General features: G+C 44.6%; 1 protein-coding gene across 3 annotated transcripts in view; it reads right to left on the reverse strand.

Annotated features, from left to right (window-relative positions):
• LOC119978682 (bcl-2 homologous antagonist/killer-like) overlaps positions 1-24,663 on the reverse strand; it is a 54,490-nt gene that overhangs the window by 10,584 nt on the left and 19,243 nt on the right. For 2 of the 3 annotated variants that reach the window (XM_038820472.1, XM_038820473.1), the window contains 3 exons: positions 16,841-16,973; positions 16,227-16,370; positions 8,913-9,093 (listed from right to left, as the gene is read on the reverse strand). In XM_038820472.1, the coding sequence (XP_038676400.1) occupies positions 8,913-9,093; positions 16,227-16,370; positions 16,841-16,973 (458 nt within the window). Of the gene's footprint in view, positions 1-8,912; positions 9,094-12,863; positions 12,913-16,226; positions 16,371-16,840; positions 16,974-24,663 lie in introns of those variants that run through there. The other variant, XM_038820474.1, reaches the window with a different exon arrangement.

Raw genomic sequence — 24,663 nt, forward strand, 5'->3', positions numbered from 1 at the left:
TTCAAATTCAATACCCTGATCCTGCCTTCCCCCATATTCCCCCTTTAGCCCCAATAACTATATCTAATTCCTTCTTGAAATTACACAATTTTTTGGCCTCAGCTTTCTGTGGTAGTAAATTCCACAGATTCACCACTCTCTGGGTTATGTCTCCTCACCTCAGTCCTAAAAGTTTTACCCCTTGTCCTCAAACTGTGATCCCTAGTTCTAGACTTCCCCATAATCGGTAACATTCTTTCTGAATCTACCCCGTCTAACCCTGTTACAATTTTAGACGTTTCTACGAGATCTCCTCTCACTCTAAACTCCAATGAATATAATCCTAACCAACTTAGTATTTCCTCATATGACAGTCCCACCATCCCTGGAATCAGCCTGGTAAACCTTTGCTGCACTCCCTCCATAGCAAGAACATCTTTCCTCAGATAAGGACATGAAAACTGCACATAATACTCGGTGTGGCATCACCAATGCCCTATACAATTGCAGTGAAACATGCCTATTCCTATACTCAAATTCTCTCACTATGAAGGCCAGGGCCACCCTCGCCTTTCCCCTTCAATACACATACTTCGAGCTTTTCTCTTTCCATTCTCTCCCTTTCTAAGTGTGCTTTACCCCCAATTGTATTTTCCCCCCTAACTCCCTTTCCTGGAGTCTAGTTTTTTTTAAAAACTCCTAATTTCAGTCTCTACAGTTCAAATTGTCGCACTTCTGCCTTTTGCTGATGCAGTTTTGGTCAGTTCCACTTGATCATTAACATGAACATTCTTTTCTTCCTTAAGCTTCAAGTAACGAGACAACTCTTCAACAATCTCCGCTTTCATAGCTCTGGATTTCAAGTTGACCGATAATTCCTCTGCTGCAGTCTTCAAACTATTTTTGTTTAACTGTTCCAAAGCATCAAGACACAAATCCATTCTCTCCAAAGAGGGCTGAGCATTCCTGGTACTCAAGTTGACCCCTCAATAAACACACTACAAGTAAACATGAAATCTTATTTGTTTAAATTCTGGAAAATTTCAGTAACCGATTACACAGCCTAATGGTTTGAAATCCAGGGCAATCCCCAAATTACATATAGATACATAGAATTTACAGTGCAGAAGGAGACCATTCGGCCCATCGAGTCTGCACCGGCTCTTGGAAAGAGCACACTACCCAAGGTCAACACCCTATCCCCATAACTCAGTAAACCCACCCAACACCAAGGGCAATTTTGGACACCAAGGGCAATTTATCATGGCCAATCCACCTAACCTGCACATCTTTGGACTGCTTGGTTAGAACCAAACTTCTGAAATTATCCCAATGGAAGGCACCAATGGACCAGATTTCACTTTTTAGAACTTTTACTGTAACAATCAAACCAAAATTGACCTAAAATATGAATCAACAGGCAAATTTATTCAGTAGAAACCAAAATTCACTCTTTATATAATAGCCTATACAACAAAGGTAAATAATAATAAATCACTTCTTGTCACAAGTAGGCTTCAACGCAGTTACTGTGAAAAGCCCCTAGTCGCCACATTCGGCACCCGTTTAGCTCAGGTTTCACTGCTAGACCTCTTAATTGTCACACGTGCTGTCCCAAAGCCCTTCAGTTCTCTGCTAAGAGTTCATCAACCATTCCTCACAGAATTTGATCACCAGTAACCTCCAAAGGCATCTTTACTCCACCGAGTTCCACGGATGTGACGACCAACCAGGTGCATTTCTGAGGAATCTCCCTACTTCGTTCACAAGAGTCCTGATGGCACTGCTTTCCAAGGGTATAGTCCAGGGGTGGGCAAACTACGGCCCGCATGCGGCCCGCCAAAGGTATTTCTGCGGCCCACCAAGTCATTAAAAAAAAAAAAAAAAAATTTTTTACATTTTTTTTAAAAAAGTTTTTTAAAAAAAATTTTTTTTTAAGGTTAATGGCGGGGGGGGCTGTTGGGTTACTTACTGGTATAGGGTGGATACGTTGACTTGAGTAGGGTGATCATTGCTCGGCACAACGTCGAGGGCCGAAGGGCCTGTTCTGTGCTGTTCTATGTTCTATATGAGGCGCCCAGAATCATAACCGGGTGAAGTAATTATTTTACTTAATATACTATGCGGCCCTTTGTGAATTGTGAATTTCTGAATGTGGCCCTTGCACGGAAAAGTTTGCCCACCCCTGGTATAGTCCATTCGAACACTCAGTAATACACTTGCAAATGATATGGCCAATTCTGAAAACTACCCAACTCTACAGCATGCCTGTACAGCTCTCAGGTTTTATGTTTCAATCCTTCCAGCTTGCTTCACAGCTGTTCTGACCACAGGCCGAAAACAGATCTCCAAAATTAATTTCTATTTCCCTAGCAACTACCAGAGGTTAATTTCTCAATTTAATGTCACAGCCAGGAATTCCAATTAAGTAACCTTTCCGAGAAACCTAGCCTTTGGGTTTATTTTTCAGTTAAGGACAGCATGATAGCATCGTGGTTAGGCACTGTGGCTTCACAGTGCCTGGGTCCAAGGTTCGATTCCCTGCTTGGTCAATGTCTATGCGGACTTGCTCTGTGTCTCTGTGCCCCACCTCATCCCTCCCTACTTTATTGGTGGTATGGCCATAAACAGGTCTTGAAACAAGTTAGTGAATGGCTTCCATGTCCTTATTCCGACCCACGAATGGCAAACATTATCTTCTCCAGCCCAAGAAATTCCACCAGGTTGGACAACAAATTTGCAGCTTTGGATGGTGCTGCCGAGCACCAGCTGAGCAGGAGTCTCGGGCAGGCAATCATGGAGACAAAGGATAGTGCGTCAGCTCTCCCTCTCCAAGAAGATCTCTAGCTGCTTTGATAATCTGAAGACCACCACTAATGGGCACAGCTCCACCCTCGCTCCCACACCCTGGACAAAGAAGGACATCCAGTATCCGACAGGTCTGGAGCATGGCCACAACACGTGGGTGCGGTTGACCAGGCCGTCCTGGCATCATTCGCATTTGTCCTCCACCTCCAGCAGAGGTGTGCCCCGTGCGCCACCTTTGGTTGCGTTAGGGTCAGCCCTGAGCGGAGGTGAAGTTTGCCCTGTGCACTGCTTCGATCAAAACCAAAGTCCTCTCCCTATCTCCCAGCCTAGTTCTCCCTTCCACTTTCTCTTTGTCTCATCCAGGGGTGTGCGTACCTCTTCTAACAGTTGTCCTTGTATGTCTGCAGTTTCCCTCCCCTAGGTCGCCCACGTTCAGTAGTCTTTCTAATAGTGAATGCCCCAGAGCGGAGGAAGTTTTTGACATGTACCTCACGTTATTCCCTCTCGGGAGCTGAACCCTCTCTGAATTTCCCCCTGGGTCCCTACTCTACCGTCCATATACATGTTCGTAACCAGTGTCCCTTCATCCTGTCTCCACCTCTTGAAGGAGGCATCCAATGTTGCAGGAGTGAACCTGTGACTATTGCAGATGGACATTTTCGTTAGTCGGAAGCACTGCCTCGTTTGATTCCAGGTTTGGAGTATGGCTACTACCACTGGGCTTTTTGAGAATCTGACTTGGAGGGGTGGGGGGCAAACCAGAGGCTGGTTTAGCTCACTCGGCTAAATCGCTGGCTTTTAAAGCAGACCAAGCAGGCCAGCAGCACGGTTCAATTCCTGTACCAGCCTCCCCGGACAGGCGCCGGAATGTGGCGACTAGGGGCTTTTCACAGTAACTTCATTGAGGCCTACTCATGACAATAAGCGATTTTCATTTCATTTCATTTTCACCCACTCCACTCCGGTTCCTTGACTCATCCCCATACTCTTTCTGCGGTGGCCAGTGGTAGAACTGGAGGTTCGGGAGGGCCGAGTTTCCCACATTTGTCCTCCTTTGCAGCATCTTCTTCCTAATCCTCGGCTTGGAATTTGGTCTGGGCCAGTTTGAACGGCAGTACCCCCAGATCTGCTCCTCCCTCCTGCGGGTTCACAGGGAAGATTTTGCGGTTACTCAGATTAAGCTCGTCGCCCGAGAAGGCTCTGAACGCTTGCAGGAGTTTCATTATTCCTTCCTTGCTGGCCAGGGTGTTTGAGATGTAGAGGAGCAGGTTATCGCCACAGAGTGAGCTCTATGTTATCTCCCTTTTTTAAATACCTCTCCACCCCTTGGCCGGTCTACGGGCGATCCCCAGGGCGAACAGCAACAAAGACAGCAAGCATCCCAGCTTCGGCCTCTGCAATCGGAAGTATCCAGAACTTGGTGTTTGTCTGTACGCTCACCAAGGGAGCACTGTAAATAGTTCCACACAGGAGGCGAGCCCTGGCCCAAGCCGTTTCAGCACCTCTTAGGAGGTACTTCCATTTGACCCTGTTGAAAGCCTTTTCTGCATCCAAGGAAATGATCACTTATGGTTTTCTTTCCCCGGATGGATATCTGCTGCCTGCCCTTGACAAAGCTTTTCTAAATCTTCCATGACTACCTCTGGCACACAGTTCTCCAGCCGCCTTGCCAGGGCCTTTTGCCAGGATCTTAGCATTAATGTTAAGGAGTGAGATGGTCTGCAGGACCCAGACTCTTGTCGGGTCTTTGTCTTTTTTGGGGATCAGTGCTATTGACGCCTGAGCTAATGTTGGCAGCAGAGTACCCCTTGGTAGTGAGTCTGTCAACATATCCCGCAGGTGCGGGCCAGTGCTGGTACATATTTTTTTATTTTTTTTTTTTAAAACACAGAAGTCCAACGGGAATCTGTGTACTCTGCGCCTGCATGGCGATTATGCTCTCCATGACTTCCCCCAGTTCAAATGGTGCTTCCAGGCACCACCCCCATCTTCTCCCACGGCCAACATGTCCAGTCCGTCGAGTAACTGCTTCATCTTCGAGTCCCTCTCCAGGGGCCCGGAGGTGTAGCGCTCCTGGGAGAAGATCGCAAAGGCTTCACTGATCGGTTCTGCAGCTGCCACTAGCTTGCCGCTCCGGTCTTTTATCTGGGCTATTTCCCTCATGGCTGCGTGCTTTTTCAGCTGGTGGCTGGCTTCGTCTCCATGCTCGTAAAACGTCCGCAGTGTCTGGTGGAGCTGGTACATTGCTTTCCCCATGGAGAGCAGGTCAAAGTCCATTTGTACCTTTTCCCTCTCCGCCAGTAATTCCATGGTCAGTCCCAAGGCGTACCACCAGTTTACCTCCAGAATGGAGTTGACCAGTTGTTGCCTAGCCGCCCTCTCCTTCCTATCTTTGTGAGGCCTTGTATGCAATAATTTCCCCCCTTATCACGGCTTTCAGTGCCTCCCAGAACACGGAGGGCGAGCGCTCTCCATTCTGGGACTTGGTGATGTACCCATCCATGGCTTGCGATATCGGTTCACAGAATGCTTTGCCGGCAAGAAGGGTCTTGTCCAGGCTCAAATGGGGGAGGCTGAATCTGTCCGTCCGTGGGTCCTGTTCGCAGTTAATGCCTTTCCCCCTAATGAGTTGGTGTGAGTCTATGTCTGTCCTGGTTTTCTTTATGAATTCCACATCATCCCAGTTGGGAGTGTACACGTTTACGAGGACCATTGGTGCCCCTTCCAGTACACCACTAACCATGACATAGTCTCCCTGGGTCCGTGACTATCTCTGTCGCTGTGAAGGCTGTTCTCTGGTTGAGCAGTATGGTCACTCTCCTAGCCCTCGTCCTGCAGCACAATTGGCAAGTATGTCCCACACGCAGTTGGTCCTTCTCCCTCAGGTGCACTTTTTTAAAAAAAATTTGTTCATGGGGCGTGGGCATCGCAGGCTGTGCTAGCATTTATTGCCCGTCCCTAATTGCCCTTGAGGGGACAGTTAAAAGTCAACCACATTGCTGTGGGTATGGAGTGACGTGTAAGCCAGGACAGCAGGTAAGGACAGCAGATTTCCTTCCCGAAAGGACATTAGTGAACCAGCTGGGTTTTTACGACAATCGATTCATGGTCATCATTAGACCTTTAATTCCAGATTTTGTTTTTTTTTTATTTTTATTTTTTTAAATTCACCATCTGCAGTGGTAGAATTTGATCCTGGATCCCAAGAGCATTACTCGGAGTCTCTGGTGTAGTAGTCCAGTGACAATACCACAACACCACTGCCTCCCCTCACCTCTTGGAGGAAGACAACAATCAGCCCTCAGACTTTCAAATGGGTGAAGACTCTGGATCAAAAGTCCTCTGACGTTCTTTTCTTGAATACTTACCTTGTGAATGCACCCCTGCACGCCTGGGCTTCCCGTTGTCCGGGGGGCCATCCAAAATGGTTGTTCTTTCTGTACTTGTTTATGTTGTTGCCGCCATGTGTGTCCTGCCGTAGCCAATATTCTACTGTGCCACCACGCCCCCAACAGGCTTGACTAACTTCTTTCCTTCTGCCCCCCCCCCCCCCCCCCCCTCCCAAACACCCCCACTAGCGTTTTCTCTCCGCAGCCCCCTTCCTTCTGCCAGGCACTATCTCCCCCTCAGGAGCTGTACCATGGTCTCCCCTGCTCCCATACTTCCCTGCGCTAGCTTGCTCGTTGGGAAAGTGCACACCCCCCCTTCCCTGACCATTTCTGCAACACACCACTTTCACCCCCTCTTTCCACAAATTCTTCCTCTTTGGCCCGTGCGGTGAAGTATTGATCCTTCCCTTGGAAGGTTACCCGGACCTTGGCTGGGTACAGCATCCCAAACCGCATCTTGTATAGGGATTGCTTGGCTGTATTGAATTCAGCCCAGCGTTTGGCTAGGTCTGCCCCAATATCCTGGTACACACAAATTTAGTGCGTCTCCCACTTACAGGACCTTGTGCCAAGTCCAGTTCAGTATCTTCTCCCTGCCTTCGCACCGGTGCAGCTTTGCAATGATGGCCTGGGGCCGCTCTCCCATTTTGGGCCTCGGTCGGAGTGACCTGTGGGCTCTGTCTACCTCTAGGGGTTTGTGGAAGATCCCCCCCCCCCCCCCCTCCCCCAGCCAGTTTCGCCAGAATCTGGGCCACATACTCCATGGCGCTCCTGCCCGCTATACCCTCCAGTAGACCCACAATGTGGAGATTCTGACGTAGTGACTGGTTCTCTTGGTCCTCGACCTTTCCTTTCAGCGTCCCCTGGTATGCCACCGTCCTTGCCACTTCCATTTTTAACGAGGTGATCCAGTTGCTCTGACCGGTTGCTGCTTTCTCCAACTACCTGACAGTTGCCCCCTGCATCTCCAGTCATTGCTCGGTCTTTTCCAGCGTCACCTTGAAGGGTGCCAGGGTGTCCACGACCCCCACCTTCATCGTTGCCATCATCTCCAGTTTGATGACGTCTGTGCTTTAGGAGCTCCTGCGTTAGGAAGTCCATCCACTCACTTGGGGACAGTGCGTCATGTGTCTCGGCGACTCAGCCCGATTGGGTACAGCTTGTTCCATCCATCCCGCTCCACTTGCCAATCGTCGGCCTGTCCATCATTTCCAGTCTCTTACTGATCCCGCAGTCTTCATCCCCTAGAATTATTTGCGGGCATTTTTCAGTCACGGTGGTGGGTCTTGAGGGAGGATGGGGGTCCACAAACTTAGTTGCCTATTTTTGGGCTAAAAGTGCCAAATTCAAACTTCCAGGAGAGCCACCTTTCCTGCGTCTGCTCAGCACAACCCCGTCACCGGAAGCCCAGAAAACACAGGGTTTGAATCCATTTTGTCACAATTAGCCTCCAGGCACAGCAGGCAGGTTAATAATTTACAATTTATATTTACAGTGAGTTTAATGTAGTTATACAGTTTCTCGTGTTCTCAGTAATAGTCGTTTAGCATTAAGGAAGACGGAAATAAATATGTAAGCATACTTAACATTCAATCTGAAAATGAATTTGGAGAAATCACTAATTTAAAAAAAATTAAATCCTTTGCCTTTTTATCCGATCTCAAACATGGCAGAAGATTATTTTTCCAGCAAGTTAGAAAATCATAGTGTTTAGATGTCCAAAAACAAAAACTTCCATGTATTTATTATTTTTTTAAAATCATTGGTGTGTTCTCAACAGCTGGGAAATCAAGTAAATAAAAGTAGACAGTATTGCTGCGGATGTACAGGGCCTTAATGAGGCCACATTTGGGTTACTGTGCACAGTTTTGGTTTCCTTATTTCAGAGTACAATTGCACTAGCAGTTCAGAGACGGTTCACTCGTCTGATTCTTGAGACGAAGAGGTTGTCTTATGGGGAAAAGGTCAAACAGGTGTCCATTGCAGGTTAGAAGAATGAAAGATGATCTTATTGAAACATACAAGATCCTGGTGGCATTGTCAGGGTTGATGCTGAGAGGATGTTTTCCCTTGTGGGGAAGTCTAGAGCCAGAGGGACTCAGTTTAAAAATTAGAGGTCTCCCATTTAAGATGGAGATGGAGGAATTTCTTCTTTCAGAGGGCCATTTGTGGAATTCTCTTCCCCAGAGAACTGTGGAGGCTAGGTTATTGAATACATTCACGAGTTGAAACAGATTTCTGATCGGCAATGGAGTCAAAGGTAAACGAGGGCAAATAAAAAAATGGAGTGAGGCCACAATCAGATCAGCCATGGTCCATCGAATGGTGTAGCAGGCTCAACAGGCTGATTGGCCTACTCCTGCTCATAATTGTGTTCTGATTTGGAGAACAGTTGACATACACAGGTGAGAAAAACTGAAACCCAATTTCTGTGTGAGTTGATCCTAACTCGCAAAGTTGTGCTAAACTTGGCCTCAGAATTCCTGGGTCAAGGCTGGAGAAGGTGCAGTGACTCGGTAAACATCTTTTGCTATTCCTAACAATCTAGTTTGAGGGATGTGTCAGAAGCAACTTTCCGACACTCACATTCAAGTTTCATGCACAAAGAATTACTGTGTGGGACAGGTACTGACTGCAGTCCACCCAGAATGTGCAAGGTTGAACTGTAGAAGAAAAACAAAAAAAAAAAATATTCAAAGCATTTAACTTGAAAACCAGCAACCTCGTAGCACTCACCCAGCCTCCTTGAGCTGCAATCCACTGTGCAATTCTATTTCTCAATACAAACTCTGCAACAAATTTTGCGATTTGACTCAGGAATCCCTTCATGCCCTTCTGGAAGACGTAAATTGCCATTCGATAGCCAAATCCCAACAGGGCTATCACACGGCCCCAGTTTATGCCACTTTCAAAAAGTCTGCAAGAAGAATATACAAAGCATTATCTTCAAATCCTGGTTTACCAGAAAAAATAGTTACCAACATTATAATACTGAATACAAAATAGTGTTGCAATTGTTTGGGGCAGCTGTTATTTTATTATGCTAACAATGTAAGTAAACAGAGTTGAATAACTATTCTAGTAGCTATTTGATATGGTCAAACTCACATCAAACTGGTAGACATTTTTTTTTCAATTAAGGGGCAATTTAGCATGGCCAATCCACCTACTCTGCACATCTTTCTGTTGTGGTGGTGGTGGGATGGGGGGGGGGCACCCGACATGGGGAGAATGTGCAAACTCCACACTGACAGACAGTGACCCGGACCGGGATTGAACTCAGATCCTCAGCGCCGTGAGGCAGTAGTGCCAACCACTGTGCCGCTGTACCGCCCAATCAAACTGGTGGTTTTGAATGAGATATACCAAGTTAGGTTTAGAAAAAGAAGGTCTAGAAAAAGAAGGTCGTCAAGTGGAAGGAGCAACTGTGAAAGAGCATTTTGGTGGTACCGCTTTTAACTCCAATAGATTTAGAGTAGCAATGGAAAAGAACAACTGAGACCAAGAGTAGAAGTTATAAATCGGGGAACGGCCAATTTTATTAAGCCAATATGATATTTGGCAAAAAAAGGATGAAAACACAATGTCAGAGCAGCGGTAGGTATTTGAGAAGAAAGAGAGGGTTCAAGAAAAAAGGTGGGACTCATGAATTTAAATCCCTGGATGTCAAAGTGCATACATGATTAGATAAAACAAATAAAGGAAAGCTTATGTCAGATGACAGCTTATCACAGAAAGCCTAGGAGTACAAAGCCTGGGGTGAAATTGAAAAAATGAAATTAGAAAAGCAAAAAGGCATAAAAATACTGGCAAATAAAATTAAGGAAAACTCAAAATATAATTCTTTATAAATTTAATGTACCCAATTCCTTTTTTTCCAATTAAGGGCAATTTAGCATGGCCAATCCATCTACCCTGCACATCTTTAGGTTGTGGGGGTGAGACCCATGCAGACACGGGGAGAATGTGTAAACTCCACATGTACAGTGACCCGGGGCCGGGAGCAAACCCAGGACCTCGGTGCAGTGCTAACAATTGAGCCACCATGCTGCCCCCAAAATATGTTTTATATATTAAGGATAAAGAGCAAGTAGCTAAATAAGGGGGGAAAAAAGTCAGAGTAGGGGAATTTAGAGATAAAAAGGTATAGTGTGTGGAGGCGGAAGACATGGGCAGAGTTCTTTGTGACTACAATGGTTGGTTTTCAAAGTGGAAGAGGATCGTGCAGTCATTGTAGGTACCAAGTGTGAAATATTGTATGGTATAAACAGAGGAAATATGAAGGAGTTTCGCATCTATGACAGTAGAAGCATCACAATTCACAGATTAAATATTTCCAAGGCTAAAATAAGGAAGGAAATAGCAGAAGCTCCAACAATAATTTCTCAATCCTTTCTCGCTACAGGTATGTTTTGGTGAACTGCTAACATTGCACCTGTGTTTAATAAGGGAGATGCACCTGTGTTTAATAAGTGAGAAAGGGATAGACAGTTGTGGGAAAATTGTTGGAAAAAATTCTGAAGGAAATTATGCATCATTCAGAAATGGCACAGATTAACCAATAATATGGATTTGTGAAAGGAAAATGTCTAAAATGCTGTCATTAAACTTTTGACAAGGTCACAGAAAAGGAAGAGCCTATATTTCAAAGGGCAAGTTTGTTCGACAAGCGTGTTTGTGACTGGAAAGTGATTTTCAGTGATGTTCCACATGGGCTAGATGTTTCCTTGATCCTGGTATAGATCAAGGATTTAGACTTAAAACACAAGAGAGCACAATTAGAACTTTACAGATGATTCAAAACTTAGCCTGGTGTTCGTTAGCGAGGAAGCAAGCTGTGGAATGTATGAATATATGAGTGGACTTGTCAGAAGGGCATCAGGTGGGCAGAAAGGTGTTAAATAGAATTCAATCCAGAGAAGGAAAAGGTAATATCTTTGGGAGGTAAACAAGGCAATGGAATACACAATAAATGGTGGGATCATAATTCCTACAGTGTAGGAGGTGCCCATTTGGCCCATTGATTCTGCACCGACACCCCCACCCTATCACTGTAACCGCAAATCTTTAGAAACTAAGGAGCAATTTTAGCATGGCCAATCCACCTAACAGGATGTCGAGAGAAGTGTAGGGGAATGGAGTGACCTTGGAGTGCATGCCCATAGATCCCTGAAGGTAGGATGGGTCGATAAGAGGTTAAGAAGCCATGTAAGGTACTTTCCTTTATTTGTTAAGGCACCGAATACAAGAGCTGGAAGGCTTTATGCAAACTGATAAAAGTATCATGATCATCACATCCATGAAGAATGTGATCCATTAAGCAGAGTACAGAGGAGACTTAGGAATATGCTGCCAGGAACGGAGAATTGTAGCTATGAGGTAAGATTGCATCGAGTGGGGTTGTTTTTTTTCAAGGAAGGGGAGCAAGGGGAGATTTAACTGAGGGGTGTAAAATTACAAATAGGCTAGATAGAGTAGATAAGGAGGATCAATTTCCCTTCGCAGAGAGGTCAGTAACCAGGGAGCATAGAATTAAAATGATGGCAGAAGTCGCAAACGGGATTTGAGAATAAATGTTTATCCAGAGAGCCGCGAGACCTGGAACTAACTGTCTAAAAAGGGTGATAAAGGCATAAACCCACAATGCATTTTAAAAGTATTGGATATGAACTGGGAGTGCAGTAATCTACAAGGCTTCTGTTTAAGTGTTGGAAAGCAGGATTAAACCGGATAGTTGTTATTTGGCTGGAAGAGACCTAATGGGTTAAATTGCCCCGTTATAAATTGTGCGTTTTACATCAAAGCTCCCTGTTCCAAATCGATCAATTGTCATTAAAAATCTTCAACTTTTAAATCCAAGTTGCATTTGAATAAGCAATTTTTTATAAAATGAGTTTAACACTAATACTGCATGATTCCAAATAAATTAATCATTGTAGGTGCAGCAGTTTTTCCTGATATTCTCACCAAAATTCATTTCCAGAGCTTGGCAACTTTTTAACCTATCTTGTGCCAAGCTGCTTTTCAGCTGTCATATCCCTTTAAGGTTGTCTTATGCTGGAGTGGATAGCATCCCTGCCCCCGAACTCCGTGTTTTGAGTCATAATATCAATGACAGGCAGGAAGAGGAAGAAAGATTCCCGATTAGCCACGTAATTGGAAAGATGATTGCCGGCTCTACCAGCACTATCCGTAGAGCCCAGATTACAAGATGTAAAGATGAACGTTTCCACACCAACTCAGACTCAGAGCAAACTGTAATAGACCGCCGTCACCACCCGTTTTGAGAGCTCTCAAAAGCTTTTACACAATCACTACTGCAGAATGAACATACTGGAGAATGAACATAAAGTAATTTTATGATTACATATGCTACCAGTATTTTAGACAAAACAATGGTAATCATCTACTAGTCAGGCCAACATCAAACACTTACGACCAAACAGAGACTACTTAATCCAATAGCTGGGGAAGTGAGTGGGTTACAATTTGCATTGCTGAATCACTTGCCATTTCAACATTTTAGTGAACAGAACAGATTTGTTTGGATTATTCCTAGTTTTTTGTTGTTAAAAGTTGCACAAACAACTTAATTAACTACAGTCAGGGATTTCTTTGATGCAAGTTATCATAATGATAATAAATAGGTTGGAAAAGGATTACAAAGCAAAATGTGAATGTGTTTACCTGCCCTTTTGCTGCTGTAAAGTTGTAATAGTCAAGCAATAGTAAGAGTCTATAGTCCAGAATCCAAAGGAAAGCAGGAACAAAGGATAGGAATGACAATTAGGCAAGATGTGAACACTGAGCATCAGTATTGACAATTTGAACTTTAATTTTGCTATACCTTATTTTATGAACCCATTTAGCCCCTCTGTCCACATTTCAATTAGATAGTGTCTGATTTTGGGCCTAATCCATATATCCATCTGTATTCTATATAGCTCAATAACTATATGGTTAACAGAAATCTTCAATACCACACCTCACTCACCATTATGATGTGCGAGTCATCAACTTGCAACATCTTATCACCAATCTTATTGCTATTAGCAAACCCAAAAACAGACCAAATGCACATGGCTTGGACCATTTTAAAACTATTTCATGCATGGAGAGCCCCAAAATGTTTGCAACCATTATTTTCACCATTTTGGAGAATAAAGCAATTAAGCTTAGTTAGAAATAGATAGGTTAAACTGGTAGGGAATGAACATGTCCGAATTTCAAATTTGTTAAAGCTTCCACGTGATGTACAATATGAAATCATAAGCAGTACAAATTTCTACATTATGCAGTCATCCTCTACCTTGAGCAATTTCTACATTTTCACGAATAGGCAGACGTTTGCCTTGAGCAATGCCAGTTTTTGACAACAGAGGGATTATAAAAATCAGAATGTCTGCTTCTTCAAAATTGTTTGAAACTTAATGACCAATTCAAATCATTTGGATTAGAATATTTAACTTCAGTAGTAACCATTGCCAATTCTCATTTTCAGTCAAGTTACTTTAGACTGTTGCATTTGTTTAAATATCTTCTCTTTCCCACCCCAAAATATATAACGAGAAGATAAAGAAATAAGTTCTTGACTTGCTGAAAAAAAAAAGACATACTAGCAAAGCTTTTCACCTTGTACTCATCCAGAGTTGGTTTTCAATTGTTGTCAGTATAATTCTTAGCATAACTGGAATTGTTTAACAAGTGTTGTCCAATTGCAGAATCACATCTAATGTAATGAAGACCAGTTTAAAATCATGAGTTGGGCTTGCTGTGTGGCTCACATACATGCCAGAAGCCACATATATTCACACACATGGCCCCTTTCTTTGCAAACAGAAGGAGCATGTCCATGCATCACATCTTTTCCAAAACAAGGTTTGGGGGCGGGGGGAGAACAGAGATTCCCTGTTCATTCCTCATGCCAATGCCTTTACCAGAGTCAATTTGCCTGGCTTGAAATTAAACAAAAGGTAGCAATTAACTGTTTTCTGCTTCATTCTGCACTGCATTATCTTGACAAGAGTCCATTTTAAAAAATTTATTTACGGGATATAGGTGTTGCTGGTTAGGCCAGCATTTATTGCCCATCCTTAGTTGCCCTTCAGAAGGTTGTGGTAAGTTGCCTTCTTGAACCTCTGCAGTCTCGGAGGTGCAGGTACATGCAGTGTATTTAGAGAAGGAATTCCAGGATTTTGCCCCAATGACAGTGAAGGAACGACAATCATAGAATTTACAGTGCAGAAGGAGGCCATTCAGTCCATCAAGTCTGCACCGGTCCGTGGAAAGAGCACCCTATTTAAGCTACACCCTATCACCGTAACCCCCACCTAACATTTTTGGACACCAAAGGCAATTTATCATGTCCAATCCACCTAACCTGCACATCTTTGGACTGTGGGAGGAAACCAGAGCACCCGGAGGAAACCCACGCAGACACGGGGAGAACGTGCAGACTCCACACAGACAGTGACCCAAGCCGTGAATCGCACCTGGGACCTGGAGCGGTGAAGCAACTGTGCTAACCACTGTGCTGCCCTTCGTTCCAAGTTAAGAGGGTGAGTGACTTGTAGGGGAACCTCCAGGTGGTGGGGTTCCCAGGTATCTGCTGCTCTTGCCCTTCCAGGTAGTAGAGATCGTGGGCTTGGAAATTGCTGTCCAAGGAACCTTAGTGAGTTCCTGCAGTGCATCTTGTAGATGGTGCACACGGCTGCATTGTTTGTCAGTGTTGGAGGGTTTGAATGTTTGTGGAAAGGGAAGCAATCAAGCGGGTTGCTTTGTCCTGGATGGTATCAAGCTTCTTGATTGGTGTTGGAACTGCACTTGTCCAGGCAAGTGGAGTGTATTCCACAACACCCTTGACTTATCTCTTGTAGATGGTGGACAGGGTCAGGGGTGAGTTACTCGCAGGAGGATTCTTAGCCTTTGTTCTGCCCTAGTTGCCACAGTATTAATATGGCTAGTCCAGTTCAGTTTCTGATCAATGGTAACCCCCCCCCCCCGCCAAGGATGTTGATTGTCAGCCAATCAGCATTCTCTTCTCATGTGGTGTAAATTGTTGTTTGCTTTATTGTTCGTTTATCTTGCAAGCTGTCTTGAGTGCAAGATAAAACATTTCGGTAGCACATCTCTTTTTTTTTGCCCAACTCTACGTTCTGCACAACTAAATATGTGCTTATGATATTTAATGTAAAAGATTCAATGTATACCATAAGAAAATACACAAATATGAAGGGAATAATGACAATCTAATAAAAACTATAAAAAGGAATATATATACTGATTTACGGAGTTATGCAGAGTTAAAATGGTAATCAATTAGTGTGGCGTTAAATAACGTAAATTAACATTACATTTTAAGACTTTTATATTTTGAATTATGGAGCTTAATTTATTAGTTCAGCCTCGGGAATCACTTCTGGAACATACTTTTTATATGGAACCCAAATATGCAACTCGATGATAGTCAAAAAGTTTCCTTTGGGAATACAAAGGAAAGACAGCTTTAAAAACAAACAAACACACATGGGTTGGGGTCCTTTAATACTTGTGGAAGGTAATTTGAACATAATGTAGAACAGGGAGGGGGGTGTTATATAGACAGGCAGAATCTTTTCCTAGGGGAGATGGAAACAAAAATCACATCGAATATAATATCTGGAAGAGTATTAAAGCATTAGTTAATGTACATAAATTATTCCAGAGTTTAGTAAGAACTGGCTTAGTGCACCATTATTGACAAATCATGATTGTACTATTTGGTTTTGCCACAATTGGGAAGTTACAATTCAACATATCCACAAATTTTGTTTCCCAAATCCAGATCCAAATATAGTTTCATTTTATATTTGGAGTTGCATCGTCACCTAACTTCCAGTTGCCCAGACTAAACCCAGTAAATTATTCTATATTTCTCAGATTAAACAAAGTAAGTTCTCTTCAAAATAAATACACCAACATTAAAAACATTCTCCATGCTCTGCCTTCCATGCAGCCCAGGAGCCTATGCAAACAGTTTGTCTTCACAATTTCCATCAGCTAGGCCCTTACCCATCAGCTATTTTCCGGAAGTAGTCGTAGGCATTTTCTGCATTGAGTGGCAGAGTTGACAGCAGATTGTGGAACTCTAGGTCGTATCTCTGATTGATGTCATCGCCAATAAGAGCAAGTTGCCGGCCCACCAGAGTTGGAGTACTTGAGAGAGGGAAGGAAAAATAAAAGAATGTCACAACTACTTAGAAACTCACAACAAATTGGATTGCTGAAATGAAGTGGCTAATGTAAAGAAATACTAATGTAACTTTTATGGGACAAGTGGCCTGTTTGGTGCTGCAATATTTTACAATTCTACTATTTTTTGATTAAGCTGTTCTGCACATTGCTCATCAGAGCAAAATCTCCAGAAAAAAAAACATGACTTATGCAAAATACTTCACAAATGAAAATAAAACATTGATCTATGATGTGTAGACCCATTCATTATATGGAACAAAGAAGTGCTGAGGGTTTTGGCCAAGGGTAGTATCATGACCAGTATAGGCTTGGAGGGCGGAAGGGCCTATTCCTGTGCTGTATTGTTCTTTGTAACTGACATTAAAAATTCTGATTCGACAAATTGTAGTTAGGAGTTGTGTCTGCGATTTTATACTATACAAATATCCTACCTCTCAGGAGACTGGTGCATTTCAGTTATCTCTGGATTCTCTGGGACATTTTCGCCTTCGTTCCTCTCCGATTGGTATCGGAAGAAGACATAACTCCTGAAGACATCTTCAGTCTCTTGCACAACACCTTCCTCTATGAAGCAAAAACAGTAGACATTGCATAAATGCCAGTGATATTAGTGGTCACTCTTTTCAACTACAAGAGCAAACTCAATCATCTGTACACAGCGGATGTATCCAAGTATAGGGGCCGATCAGGGACCAGAAAAATTTATGTATGGATCATGGCTAAGGTATTAAAATGAATATTTTGCATCTACTTTTAAATCAGGGAATTTTCACCAGGCCATGGTGAAAGAGATGGTCCCTCCATACACCAAAGTTCTTTTAAATTGATACGGTAGGTTATTTATGCTAAGTTGATAAGGAACCCAGGACCAGACGAGATGCATCCAAGGATTCGGAGGGAAGTTGAGTGGAAATTGCAGAGCATTGGCCATAATTTTTCAATGTTCCTCAGACTCGAAGTTAGTGCCAGAGAACTTGAGAATTGCACGTCACAAACCTTTTCAAAATAAAGGTGGAAAGACTAACACCTACAAGCCAGTCAGTTTAACTTCAGCGGTAGGGAAACTTCTAGAAACAATAATTCAGGTCAAAATTAATAGTCCCTTGGACAAATACAGGTTAAGAAAGACAGCATAGATTTTAAAGGTAAAATCGTGTTTAACTAACTTTTTTTTTTAAACATAAAAATCATTATGAATAGCAGGCATCCTCATTCAAGGGGCTGACAACCAATTATAAATTATTAGACACATACAGAAATATCAAACATAGATAGATACAAGATCAACACAATGGTGCTTTAGATTAATCAAAGAAAGTGGTGTTTTAAATATATATATTTATTTAATTGATGTGCACATCGCTGGCATGGTCAACATTTATAGCTGTTCCCATAATGGTCTTAGAGAATGTGCTTGGTGCCTTATTCAATTGCTACGTCCGCATAGTGCAATAACACCCAACAAGATTTTATTCCTGAGGACCTTGAGGCAGCAATGATCATAGTTTCAAGTCAGGATGTATGTATGATTTCCCAGTAGCATGCTGTCCAAGTCTCTTAGGTGGTAGAGGTCATGTGTTTGGATGGTGCTGTCAAAGGAGCCTTGGCCAGTTGCTGCACTGCATCATGTAGTTGGTCACTGCTGCCACTGCACACAGTTGTGGAGGGAGTGAATATTTAGGTCAAAGGGGGACAATCAAGCAAGTTGACTTTGTCATGGATAGTGTTAAGCTTTTTCAGCGTTTTGAAATTGCACCCATCCAGGCAAGGGGAGATTTCTGATTTCTATTAGAATACAGACAGGTTCGGGGAGGTCAGAGATGAGTTATTCTCTGCAGAATTCCCATCCTCTGATCTGCTCTTCCAGCCACATTATTGATATGGGTGACCCAATTAATTTTCTGGTCAATGGTAACCCCAGGATGTTGATGTTGGGTGTTTTGGCATGGATGCCCTGTTTTGATCTGTCATCCCATGTAGCATGGGTACACTCAGTGCAAAGATAGGAATTGCCCCGACAAGGATGATATGGTGGCGGTCATTCCTACCAATACTGTCATGGACAGATGCATCTACGGACAGATGCATCTACAACAGGTAGATTGGTCGGCAAGGATGAGTCTAAGTAGGTTTTTTTTTCTGGTTCTTTCACTGCTTACCTCAGGTCCAGGTTCACTAGCAGATGTTCTTCAGAACCTGGGCCAGCTGACCAGTAATTCTTGTTGACGGGCATTTGTAATCCCCCATGCAGAGTACATTCTGTAACCTCACTGTTCTCAATGCATCTAAGTGATGTTCAACATGGGAAGGCAGTAGATGGTAATCAGCACAAGATTTCCTTGCCCATGTTTGACTTGATGCCATTAGACCTCATGGGGTCTGCAATCAATGTTGAGAACTCTAAGAGTCACCCCCTCCTGACTGTATATCATTACATTGTCCCCTCTGGTTGGCCTGTCCTGTCACAAGACAAACCCAGGGATGGTGATGAAGGAGTCTGGGACATTGGCTGCAAGATATGCATGGTCAAAATTAGATTTGATTAAAGGGGCATATTCCTTCACCCTCAAATAATTTCTGCCATTCCCTCTTGAGTGATGGGTTAGGTGGATAGAGATTCATTAGCAGGGTTATGGCTTTAAAAATATTGACCCATTGACCTAAGAGCGCTTTGGCAAAATGCTGCAAGGTTGTCCAACCAATATGTAAATTTGATCATGCTGTCTGCTATTGTACACAACATGGAACTGCAGAGACTCATGACATGGCAGATGAGAGGAGGATAATTGTGTATTAGTCTCCATCCTATGGCAAAGCCTGGTCTCCAGTCGTCTCGGATTTCCATGCCACACGGCCAAGACCTCACTCTGCTGGGACCATGTGGCAGCTGGTGTGCAATGACCACTCCGCATGAAAAAAATCCACACACCGGCATCTTCCACCTCAACCCCACCCCACTCGTGCAAATGAATTTCGGGACCTGGAACGTCAGGACCCTCATGGACAACCCATACAGCACCAGACCTGAATGTCGCACTACTATCATTGCCCAGGAACTCCGATTCCACAACATTGACAAGCTGGAGTTGCACTGAGATGGTGGCAGGTAGCATGTTGCAGGGTGGCATCAAGGACGCTTGCGTCAAAGGCTGTGTCTTGGTTGAGGAGGTCCTTGAAGTGCTCTTTCCAGCGGGCGTTGACTGCCTCAGTCTTTGAGGCCCTCAGTTTTTGGCTCTGTGGGGTGGATCCTCAGGTACTCAACCGTAGATGGTTCTGACTATGCTGAAGATGCCGTGCACATAGTGGTTGTTGGAGAGTTGCTGAGTCTCCTGCGTTCTTTCCACCCATCATCTGTTCTTAGTTCGCGAGTTCTTTGTTGCACCTTGGCCTTCAGTTGCCTGGAGGCTTGTTTCCTTTCACTTGGGATTCGGTGGAGTTCAGGAACGCCTTGCGCTTGCAGTTGTGGAGATCCTGGATCTCCTGATCGTTCTCATTGAACCTGCCTTGGTGTTTCCTGGTCAAAAGCCCGACTGTCTCCTCACAGTCGCAGGTGGAGTATTTTATGGCCAACCAAGCGCTGTGGCTGTTCTGCGGTTCTGGCTCATTGGTCGTCGCTAGGTCAGCTGGGAGGTCCCGACTGAGTAGCTATTCTCTGGGTCTTTTGAGTCCAACGACACGTCTCCTGTGGCAGAGTTTCTTCAGCCTGTGTCAGTTTGAGACCAGGGTGCTGGAGATAGTAGAGCGGATTAGTTGGTGATCAGTCCAGCAGTCGTCACTTCCGGTCGTGGCACAGGTGATGTGGATGTCTTTGTGGCCCCTTGCCCCGGGGGCTGCCACACAAAGCTGCCTCCAACCATCAAGATTCAAGGTGAGCCTTTGGACGTGGATCATTTCTATACCTCCGGAATCTCCTCTCGGTGCGAACAGACATTGACTGCGAAATCCAACATGACTCCAATGCACAGTGCAGTCTTCAGAATCCTGAGGAACAGAGTATTCGAAGATCGAGACCTCAAACCCAGCATCAAGTTCATGGTTTACCGAGCCGCCGTGGTCCCCACCCTCCTGTATGCATCAGGAACATGGACAATGTACAGCAGACCCTCAAATCCTTGGAGATATATCAACAAGCTGCCTCTGCAAAATCCTGCAAATCCACTGACAGGATAAGCGTACCAGTGAGTTTCCTCTCCAAGACCAATGTCCCCAGTATCAAGGCACTGGTCGCGCTCGACCAGCTGCGATGCATGGGCCACATGCCCGACAAGACTCCCAAAACAAATGCTCTAATCCAAGCTCTGCAATGGCAAACGATCTTTAGGGCAGAGGAAATGCTGAAAGGGCACTCGGAAAGCCTCTCTAAATAAATGCAACATCTCCACCGACACGTGGGAATCGCTCGCCTTTGAACACAAAAGACGACAATCACCCCGAGTGTTGTAGGATAGAGTACGCGAAGGCCAGGCGTAAACAGTGGAAGGAGCTTGCAGAATCCAGTGTCCCACCCACCCACCTCCAAACACCATCTGCCAAACCTGTGGCAGAGTCTGCAGATCCAGGATCGGACTTTTGAGCCACCGCAGAACCCACCTCTCCGGAGTGGAAGCAAGTCACCGAGGGACTGCCCAAGAAGACCAGAGACTTTTAAAAAATATATTTTTTATTCTCCTCCTTTTTCACAGTTTCTCTCAAATTTACACCAACAATAAACAATGATCAGTAACGAATGTAATGTCATTCCCCATATCAATAACAACAATTCCATCCTCCCACCAAACCCCAGACATTAGCCCTCATGTTAACATAAACAAATGACAAAAAGGAATCAGGAATCACCCATAGTCACCATTAACACCGACAGTCACTCTGCCCCTAACCCTCTCTCTCTTCCCCCTCCCCACAAATGTTCGATGTGATCCAATTCTCGAAAGTGCCCCCCTCGCAACGTTCACACATTTTCCACACCCTCAAACACCATTTCTGCTGCTAATCTCACAGTTTTAACCCTCTGCTCTTCCACATGAGTTCTCACTACATCAGGAATTGAACTTTTAAACTCCTCCAAAAGTATAATTTCTCCGAGATCTTCATGTGTTGTGTCTATTTTCAAAGCCTTTATCCACCTACTCTGTTTGATCCTTTCAAACTCCATGTATGTTTGACCAAATTATTGCCTTAAATTTCTAAACCTTTGTCTGTAGGCTTCAGGCACTAGTCATATGTACCCAAGATGGATTTTTTCATCTCCTCATACAACTCATACCTCCTCCGGTAGTGATACAAACACTTCACTAGCCCTACCTATCTGCTTTATTTGAATCAGTAATACCCACATGTCCTGTGGCCATTTCATTTGTTTAGCTACCTTCTCAAATGAAATGAAAAAGGCTTCCACTTCCTTCTCGTCAAACCTTGGCAATGCTTGGACATATTTAAATAGATCCCCACCAAGCCTTTGACTATGATACTCTTTCTCGCTATCCTCATCACTATCATCCAACTGTACATTTCCTTTTATGCCTGCCAATTTTAACTGATTGTCATGTTTCAGGGCCATTTTCTGAAGTTCAAACTCTCTGTCTATCTTTTTCCCTGATCTATATTTCCCTTTCCTCTCTCTCTCTTTCGTATTCCACCTGCTTTAATTCTCTCATGTTCCATTTGTTTAATTTGTAACGCATTTTTGCTATTTCCAATGAGTCAAACTGTATCTCAGGCAACTTTAAATGCTTAGCCACCACCATAATTATCTCATCTTTTTGCATTTTGTCAGGTAATGTTAATTGCAATGTTTTTGCCAAATCTAACAGTCTGCTTTTAATCTCTGTCCGTAAGGTACTGCGTGTGACCGTCTCAACCCCAAAAACTTCTGAGCCTCTGAAAGAGCCATTGTCCACAACACTCCCTATTTAAACTCAAATACCACACCTGAAAAGCACCCACAATATGCTCACCCCTCACTGTCTTTAATTTCACTAAGCCAATCCAATAGAGATACTTTTATCCCCCTTGAGCCCCCAATTTGTTATGGGCCAGGGTTTAGAGAACCCCAAAGTGTATGATGGTCCTTGGTGTCGTGAGGCAATAGTGCGAACCACAGCACCACCTTGCTGCCCGATAACTCAACTTGAAGGAGTGTCCACAACTTTCTGTGCAGAAATTGATTGGCAGTCAGTAACATTCATATGTTAAAAAGACACTTGTTAATAACTAGGCTTTGATGAGTAATTAATGTGCAAATGTATCAAGTGATTGCATGGTTAAGACATTAGACTAGTAATCCAGAGATCTGGGCTAAAGTTCCAGGTACCTGGGTACACATCTACATGGCAGCTGCTGAAATTTAAATTCAATGTGGAATTGAAAGCTAGTCCCAGTAATGATGAACATGAAGCTTCATGAAAATCAAGGAAAGGTAAAATGCACCCTTTACAAACATTTGTTTAGCAAAATCTGGTCCATTGTTCTTCAGATTCTCAGATTATTTTCCTTTTATTCCATTCTTAGTTCCAAAACCAATGAACAGAGTGGACAGGGCAAGTCATTAATCCACCTGATCGCTTTCTCCAGAAACCAATTCAAATTCAAAATGAATCCAATTCATGGCAGCCGCAAGAGAGACATGCACAATCCAAGCTGACAAGAAAAGGCATTGCATCTCATCTTGTGCTCAATCTGATGCTTGATCTTTGCCGAAAGGCTGAGATCTTTTCCAAAAGGCTGAGATGTGATTATTCAAGGTAATTACTTCTGGAACTCAATAAAAAAGAGTCAACTAAACCATACCCACTTTTGAAAATAACCCCAGAATTACCTCCACCTGATCACCAAATGTGAACAACAGGAGTAATTTAGGACTGTTCACACGCTTGGCATCTGCGCATTCAAGCTGACCAGTCTAGAGTGCTTCTACATCAAGGGTGTCCTTGTGCTTTTTCAGGAGGGTCAACAGCAGTATCACGGGATTTGTGTGGGCGCATGGGACTCAGAGGGTTCGAAGAGTGTTCATGGAGCGAGGCAGGGATGGGGGGGGGGGGGGGGTGGCGTTGCCCAGCCTCTGTGGGTACTACTGGGCAGCCAACGCAGCGATGTGCGTAAGTGGGTAGCGGACGAGGAGGGGGCAGCGTGGAAGAGGATGGAGGTGGCGTCTTGTGTGGGCACGAGCCTGGAAGCGCTAGTAACGGCGCCGTTGCCTCCAACGAGGTATACCACGAGCCCGGTGGTGGCGGCTACCCTAAAAATTTGGGGACAATGGAGACGGCACAGGGGAGAAATGGGGGGCTCGATGGAGGCCCCGATACGGGGGAACCATCGGTTCGTCCCAGGAAGCATTGATGGCGGATTTCTGAGCTGGCACAGGGCAGGGGTTAGGAGGTTGAGGGACCTGTTTGTGGAGGGGAGGTTCGCGAGCTTGAGGGAGTTGGAGGGGAAGTTTGGGCTCCCCCCAGGGAGCATGTTTAGGTACATCCAGGTGAGGGCGTTTGCCAGGCAGCAGGTGGAGGGGTTCCCCTTGCTGCCCCCACGAGGGGTGCGGGATAGGGTGCTCTCGGGGGTGTGGGTCGGAGGAGGGAAGATCTCGGACATATACCGGGTAATGCAGGAGGTAGACGAGGCCTCGGTGGAGGAACTGAAGGGAAAGTGGGAAGAGGAGCTGGGGGAGGAGACTGAGGAGGGGACGTGGGCGGATGCCCTGGAGAGGGCGAATTGCTCCTCTTCCTGTGCGAGGCTTAACCTCATACAGTTCAAGGTGCTGCATAGGGCCCACATGACTGGGTCGAGGATGAGCAGGTTTTTCGGGGGAGAGGACAGGTGTGCTAGGTGCTCGGGGAGCCCAGCGAACCACGCCCATATGTTTTTGGCGTGCCCAGCGTTGGGAGAGTTTTGGGAGGGGGTAGCAAAGACGGTGGCAAGGGTGGTGGGATCCAGGGTCGAGCCAGGCTGGGGACTCTCAATTTTTGGGGTGGCAGTGGAGCCGGGAGTGCAGGGGGAGGAGGAGGATTTTTGGGGAGGGGGGGGGGGACTGTGCACACGGGTTTGTGGAGGGTGCTATCTCTCTCTCTTTTTTTTCTCTTTTGTTTGGAGTTGCTCTTGGAGCTGGGGGGGGGGGGGGGGGGGGGGGGGGGGGGGGGGTACTGGTCTTGGGGGGTTACCGCGGTTGTATGTTAACAAAGTTATGTTTATATTTTGTAAAAATTTCAATAAAAATTATTTATAAAAAAGGGTGTCCTTGTGCACCATATCGCTGAAGGCAAGC

Source organism: Scyliorhinus canicula, chromosome 15 (assembly GCF_902713615.1).
Source record: "Scyliorhinus canicula chromosome 15, sScyCan1.1, whole genome shotgun sequence".
NCBI classification, from domain to species: Eukaryota; Metazoa; Chordata; class Chondrichthyes; order Carcharhiniformes; family Scyliorhinidae; genus Scyliorhinus; species Scyliorhinus canicula.